The sequence below is a fragment of the Mesitornis unicolor genome, unplaced genomic scaffold, assembly GCF_000695765.1.
Source record: "Mesitornis unicolor isolate BGI_N332 unplaced genomic scaffold, ASM69576v1 scaffold19816, whole genome shotgun sequence".
NCBI lineage: Eukaryota > Metazoa > Chordata > Aves > Mesitornithiformes > Mesitornithidae > Mesitornis > Mesitornis unicolor.
The window spans coordinates 1,212-8,791 of NW_010189118.1; the positions used below are offsets into that span (position 1 = coordinate 1,212).

The 7,580-nt window shown below is 37.0% G+C and overlaps 1 protein-coding gene across 2 annotated transcripts; it reads left to right on the forward strand.

Moving 5' to 3' along the window:
* Positions 1–221: 221 nt before the first annotated feature.
* Positions 222–7,296, forward strand: METTL6 (methyltransferase like 6). 2 transcript variants are annotated; one of them, XM_010185972.1, is made up of 5 exons: positions 222–621; positions 1,285–1,419; positions 2,652–2,822; positions 4,367–4,508; positions 6,866–7,296. In XM_010185972.1, exons 1-5 carry the CDS (start codon positions 340–342, stop codon positions 7,012–7,014), a joined length of 879 nt encoding a protein of 292 aa, XP_010184274.1. In that variant the 5' UTR covers positions 222–339; the 3' UTR covers positions 7,015–7,296. The 2 variants fall into 2 exon arrangements, with proteins under 2 accessions (XP_010184274.1, XP_010184275.1); XM_010185973.1 differs by lacking the exon at positions 1,285–1,419 and having other exon boundaries at positions 228–621; positions 6,866–7,294.
* Positions 7,297–7,580: the final 284 nt, after the last annotated feature.

Genomic DNA, 7,580 nt, shown 5'->3' on the forward strand with positions numbered 1-7,580 from the left:
TAAGCTTAGAACTGCACCATCGTGCTCTTGTTAGGTAGCTTTCTAGAATGCAGAGAAAAGTCTAGCAGACTCTGTTAACTTTGACATCAGTGTGATTTCATATGCAGTTGTTAGATTGGGTGGAGGGTTTCTGAAAGAAAGAGAAATCTGGTAGCTTTGCAAGTCCATCAGGTTGGGCAGATGACCATAAACTTGTAATAAGTGCATACTAACTCTCACTTTTTTCCTGCTTCTAGATCCTTGGTTATTTAACCCGAGTGAAGTGATGGAAACGTACACTGAAGAAAACAAAATCACCCATGGGTCTTTGGCATTCATATTTGTGTGAAAGAATCTAGGATGTTCCAAGAAGACACATCAGCCAATTGCTTAAATAAAACAACAACATCTACTGAAGATGGTGCTTTCCATAAACAAGGCCATAGTGCAAGAATTCTTAGCCCAGAAGAAGCTGAGAGACTGGCAAAAGATCAGGTTTTGGTGTCTGAGTTCAAACAACTGAAACTGGAGAAAGAGGCACAGAAGAACTGGGACCTGTTTTACAAAAGAAACAGTACCAACTTCTTCAAAGACAGACATTGGACAACCAGAGAGTTTCAAGAGTTAAAAGCATGTCGGGAGGTGAGATCTATACACTTCTGGAAAAGATGGGATTGGTTGTTCCTCCATGATTTAATAATATTTCTAACAAAGCCATTAGGGTAAGAGCTGCTGCATGTTAAGCTTGCAGTGCCCTGTGTAGTCTCTCTTAGTATCAAAGGTACCTCCTGAGAATCAGATGCATCAGTTTGGTTTTAGTTAATAATTGACCTATGCTGGATACTAAGAACGAAATTTGGAATATTTGTTTTGTGTCCTAAATAAACAACTTACCTCTGTGCTGTGAGGTTTTCAGATGCAGGTTGGTGCACTTCAGAACACTATTTTAACGAAAAGCATCCAGAATTACAGGCTAATTGCAGAACATTGTTAAGGGCAATAGCCACATGCATCTGTTGTTCATTATAGCTGAATGAAAGACAAGACAGAAATGGTACAATAGCCTGTTGATTACTTCAGGGGTAGATGACTAAAGAAATAATAATATATTCTAAAAAAAATCATAATTCTGCAGAAATCGAGATTTCTGTTTTGTAGTGTCAGATTATCCCATGGATGCCTACTTCAGTTTTTGAATCAATGGCAATTAAAATTGATTATAGCTTTTAAAACACTGTTTGAACAGCACCTCTGCTTATATCATGAGAGAAACAAAAATTATGTGCTTTATTTCTTTCTCCCCAGTTTGCAGATCAGAAACTGACCATTCTGGAAGCAGGCTGTGGCGTTGGGAACTGCTTGTTTCCACTCTTAGAAGAAGATCTGAATATTTTTGCATATGCCTGTGATTTCTCTCCTAGAGCTGTGGAGTATGTGAAGGTTGGTGTGGTATTTGGAACTTCTTTTGGAGTATCTTTAGAAGCTTCTGAGATTACACATGACTGGAACAACAGACTTCTCTTGTCTTCCTTTTTGTAAGAAGGGGGGAGTAGCTGTTGCTAAAAAATAGAGACTGATCCATTTCAGTGGAGCTCCTATGCGAAAAGCTGAATCGCTGCTCAAGACCTAGATTTTCAGCATCAAATTGTAGTATTTTGATAATATATGTATATTACTTTACTAGAATGATTTGTGAAGACACTGTTTTTTTGGAAGCGCTACTATGTCTCTGCTGACTGTGCAGTACAAGCAAAATTTTTTTGGGATGGAACCTTGCCCTTGATGTCTGTGGGCCAGAGGGGGAGTCCCAAGGCAAATCTTGAAAACAGGGCCATGAAAGTGATTGCTAAGGAAATTTGTAGCCTGATTAGGAAAAGGTATGTTTATACTTATTTATAGGTGAGCGGTACTGCAGTCCAAAGTTAAGTCTTCCAGCAAGGCTGGTGGGGGCTTTGGGCTTTAAAAGTCTCCTTGTTTATTAAATTTGTGATCACAGGTAAATTTCTGTATATCTGTTATTTGAAAGCATTCTCTTGTGGGACATTTGTGACCACAAGACACATACTGCTTATCTTATGGGAAGGATGGGAAGAAATATGTGGGGCAAACAAGAGAGGACAGCAGCTCCCTGAGATGCCACAGCTGCACTGCAAGATGAGGACAAGCTAAGTGTTTACCCTGGGTTTTGGATGACTTAGTAGTATCTACCTCCACAGCTCTCGCTGAACTTCTTTCTTGCCCTTTCTTGCTTTCCATTCCACCCAGCGAAACTGTGGGTTAGAACAGCCCAACTGCAGGTTATGTGACATGGATCCAAGCTGTTTACAGTCTACTTATAGCTCAAGAACTGTATTTTGATCACCTTGTAATACAGAAATTCTTTTAATAGTATTTCTGTATTTTTAAAGAGTAGGACCAGTGGTAAAACAGAAGTAGTATGTTTTCTGAACCGTCTTAATGCACATTCCTTCTTGCATTCCTGAGAACAGACTATTGTAATAGATGTAGTTTCACTATTGTAGTATAGAGCAAAGAATTTGATTGCATGTTGATGTTCTTATGCCACCATGTTTTGTGTTGCTCTTCTGATTAGTTTAATAAGTTTTTTACTTTTTTTGCACCAACAAATGCTGCTAGTTTTCAATGAAAGCATACTCTTTTCATTTCACTAGAAAAATGCCTTATACAGCACTGAAAGATGTAAAGCATTCCAGTGTGATCTCACCAAAGATGATCTCCTAGAAAACATACCAGCAGATTCTGTGGATGCTGTCACACTGATATTTGTGCTTTCTGCCATTCATCCTGACAAAATGCATCTTGTCTTGAAGAACATATACAAGGTAAACCAAGCTGATTTTACAGCCCTTAAAGCCCTTTCCTTCTTTTTAGCTAGAAAGTACCATTTTTTTTCTGAGAAAATAATGCCTCTTGTAATGGTGATCTTTAATACCATGTTCTATGGATGTATTTAGTTAGTTCATCTAGTTTATGGGACTGAAATATATTTTACAATTTATTTCTCTCTCTTGGTATTGTGAGTTTGTTTGTATTCTGGCCTAATGCATGCCCTCAACATAACAAAAAGCTATTTTGAATCTGTAACTTCGACTTCTAGGTTGTATGCTACAAATAACGTTTATGGATTACAGAAACGTCTGTGTTGATAAGATGTGAATAACAGTAGACCAAAATTGACTTCCAGAAGATACAGTGACTTGCAGTTAGGATGTTGTTGCTATTAAACACACTTAATCTGTGGTGATTTAGAAGTGGGGTTTTCAGAGATCAACGTTAATCGAGAGAGACTCATCTCCCTGGGCTGCCTTTGCTAATTGATAGACCAGGATAGGCCCATCCGGAGGGTGGTTTAAACAATCTGAATTGCGATAGTTCTGAATTTCCTTGAGATGTCATATATTGACTGCAGAGGGAAATAGTCAACATATTTTTTACTTATGCATATGTATGTATTGGGGGTTTTATATTTTCAGATATCCTCATTGTTTTGTCATCAGTAGTTTGAAAAGGGAATGTTAGATTTTTTTGATATATCTCCAGCTGTTTTCCACAGTCAGGATTGGTTCTTAGCTCATGCATGTGGAAAGACTAATTACTGTTTTCTGTATGGTGATGCCTGGCTCATTTAACTTGCTTGTAGGTTTCTGCACAAATTTGCAGATGGCAAGTGCTGCTTTTCTCCTCTAACAAATACAGCTGGTATTTGATGAGGTAGAAAAGTTGCATGGATCAAATGTCTAAAGTCAGCATGGCCAATGATAATGTATTTCTAAATTTTAAACTCTTTATGGCTTCATTTCTTTACCAAAGAGCAATTAAAAAAAACAGAAAACCAAACAAATCCAAACCCACAACCCCTTTTCCTGGAATCGTTCCTTTTTTGTTTCTTATTATATTGCAACATTTTTCTTTCTCACATGAAAAAATAAATGTGATGGTATTCTAAATTTTAGTGTTAATCATTAAGCAAAATCAGGTGCTAGATTGTGCACTACCCAACACAGAAAATGCCCCGCTAGGACTTAATTTTAATTGTTAATCTGTGTATTTTCTTCTTTCCTCTGTATTTGAAGAGTGTTGCAAAAAGCTTACTTGGCTGATAAGCACCCAAACAGGTATCCTAAAACTATTTGTAGTCTAGCTTTCACAGGGAAGCATTTTTAGGATTGGACAGTCCAGTTTATGTACAACTCTGTTGCACAGGGAATGAATTCAATATATATATATATATCACTTCTGTATTGAATGTGTTACGATACCTTATCTTAGTTACGTGTATGTGTGTCTGTATGTGTATACAAATAAAAATATATATATGTGGCTAAATCTGTTTACCTTACTAAAGCATATATGTATTATGTGACAGGTGTTAAAACCAGGCAAGTGTGTCTTGTTCAGAGACTATGGACTGTACGATCATGCAATGCTCAGGTTTAAATCTGGCAGCAAACTTGGAGAAAACTTTTACGTTAGACAAGATGGGACAAGATCATATTTTTTTACTAAAGGTAAGATGTTCTGTGGAGTGCTTTCTTTTCTGTGGATCTCCTATTTAAACCTGCAAATTGCCAACATGCCCTTGGAAGTTTTGTTTTACACAGATGAACTGTTAAATTGTGTTGTACTTCATTTGCCATCCTTTCTGGGAGAAAGAGGATATTTAAATTGTCAGGACGATTCAGAGCACTTTCTTGAATACAGGCTTCTTGTATGTGCTGTAATGTGCCAAGAGCAGCAGTTTCTGAATTTGCTGAATTTCATTCAGATTTGTTATCTAAGGGAGAAAAACCAATGTTCAGTAACAGAATGGATCATCTTCATGGAGCAACCAAGCAGTTATCTTGGCATCATTCTTTTTGCAACACCATTCCTGGTGTGCGAGATGAAGAAGTCGATGACTTCTGAAGCAGAACCACAACTACAGCGCTGAGAAGCTTGTGCACAAATCCTGCTGAGATAACGCTGACTAACTGTGGTCACTCTGTCTTCTGTTTTTTTTTTTAGTAAAGACGATGCAAAAACCATTTCCATGTGATACAGTAATTAAACAGTTTTTCGTTCAGTGCTCATCATGCTTTAGGAAGGAAGGCAATTATTGCAGTTTACTGGTGGAGAGTTTGAAGCTCACAGACAGGAAGGAATTCACTTAGGGTCTCACAATGAGTTGGGCTTATACCTTGTCTTCTAACGCTTAGTTCCTCATCCTAAACTTTAGTGAACCGTTACTTCCTCCATCAATTATAGGGCATTGTGTAATAAGAGCTGTGTTTATTTCTGTGGGGCTCTTTATTCTTAGTTGAAAGCAAAATACTGCCACTGAAGAGACCAATTTGGAACCAAGTAAATGTTATTCATATTTTATGACATAACATATTACCTAATTGCTTCTGATATATAAAACCCATTAATCTCGTCTGAGCTCTCTCTATTCTTTATAGGACAATGATGAAATCTAAGATAATGCAAGCTGTGCTACAGCTTCATTGAAGCATTTCTAGAACTGTTATTTATTGAGTGATTTTTAGTTCTGTTTACACAGCTGTTAAAAAGAGACTGGATGCTAAAGGGAACAAATAAGAGACTGACCAATTGACCTAGCTGTGGAATTTTAAATCCCATTTTTATTGTGTGTTAGGATTGTTTATGAATGAGAGATTCCTTGCTAGTATGCATGTTTGCTTTGGAGGGAAAAAAATGAGATAGGAGGAAGAGGAAGGAAGGAGCAAAGAGGGAATTTATCTTCTATTGCTCATGTTAGCAATTGTTTTGCCTTGGGTTGTTCATGGACTACCTCTGCTCCTGTTTTTAATAATTATGATCTCATCCATCTCACTAATTTTGATATAAATATTGCTTAATGCTTGATAATTTTTTTGTTACTAGAAACATGACTCTCATAATTTCCACAGAGTTTGAAATCTGTGTTATTTTGCATTTTTTAGCACTACACTGGTACACCAAGTAATTGCTGCAGGGGATGATTTGGATGATGCTTATTTATTTATAGTGTGTCTGGCCTCAGATAACAATGCTGTGCTTCTTCCATGGGAAAAAAAATCCGTTCTTCCACTGTTTGAAATAAATCTAAATTTGTGGAGGAATGCATGGTTGTAATTTAGTGTTATAAAATATGTGCAACTCTCTCATAATGAGATTTCAGTAGGCCCACAATTAAGTGCTGTTTATTTATACTTCCTTGACGTGGATCCCCCATTTTACATGAACACACTATGTTTACAGCCAGTCCATATCGCTTTAGAATGGCTTAGGTTGATATAAACCTGCACTGCCACCAAAGTGGATGGTCTCATCTTTCTTCCTCAGCACACCACCTCTTCTAGTGCGGGGGTTCCTGTAAGATTCTTTTGTTTATGGAAAATACTCCCAGTTGGACTTGGTACCACCATATCCACTTTGCCATTTTGTCCATTTTTCTGTTGAGCAATGGCATGTGAATATCTGGTAACGTAGGGTAGTATTCTTCTTCAAGTGGAGATGCATCTACACGGCTGGATTACCTAAGTCAGCTGCACAGAGTGAGAGAATGACAAGGAGAATGTCACAAGGAGAATGACAAGGCTCGATAAAAATAAGAGATGTGGCAAGTTTTGGAAACTAAACTGAGTAACTAGCTAAAGCCCCAGTTTAGCAAGCTGTTTTGCTTAAGTTGATGTTTCTAGAGGAGATCTGTATTGATTTTTATTCAGCAGTCTGCCTGCATGAACAGCTTGCAATCTGAAGGCCTGTGTGATTTTTTTCATGCAGTAACACATAAGAACGTATGCTTATATAAATGCAGACTAGTGTTTTAAAAATGGCTTAAACATAATATTTCATCTTCTTTTTTGCTTGAATTCTCTTCCAGAGTTCTTGTCTCAGCTTTTCAAGGCAGAGGGATATGAGCAAGTGGTTAATGAATATGTGCAGCGAGAAACTGTGAATAGGAAAGAAGACTTGTGTGTCCCAAGAGTTTTTCTTCAAAGCAAATTTCAGAAGCCTTTCAGTAAGACATAAGTTCTTGCTGATCAGCAGCAGCATTGCTTATTTGAAATGGAAGCTAGCACATTGCTTTTCCTTGTGTGTGCTCATCTTTCTGGTAAACCAGAAGTGACTGCATCCAGTACCTCTTGTTGGTTTTCATACTCAGATACAAAATATAAATGCTATTTCTCATTCAAATTTAAGATGGTTTAGTGATGCAGGCAACCTGTTGAGTATCTGTATTCCTGCTTCTAAAGTAAATCCTGTGCAGCATTTTTGGAGGATCAGGTAAAGCACACTAAATATGGTCAATTTTAAGCTGTAGTTTTCATTAGTTATTATCATAACTGTTATTTCCATTTTTATTAAAAAAACTATTTTTAAATAAGTATTTTGTGTTTCCTATCACTTACGGTTTTTCGTGGCCTCTTAAAGTTACAGTATTTCGTCTGCTTTCAGTACTTCAACTTCTGAGTATAATTTCTCAGATAGGAATGAAACAGACTCAGTGAGTGGTATAATATAAGCTGCCTTGGTATTTTAATAGTGGTATCTTTTTAATGTACTCAGCATTTAAAGGTTTAAACAAATATTTATAT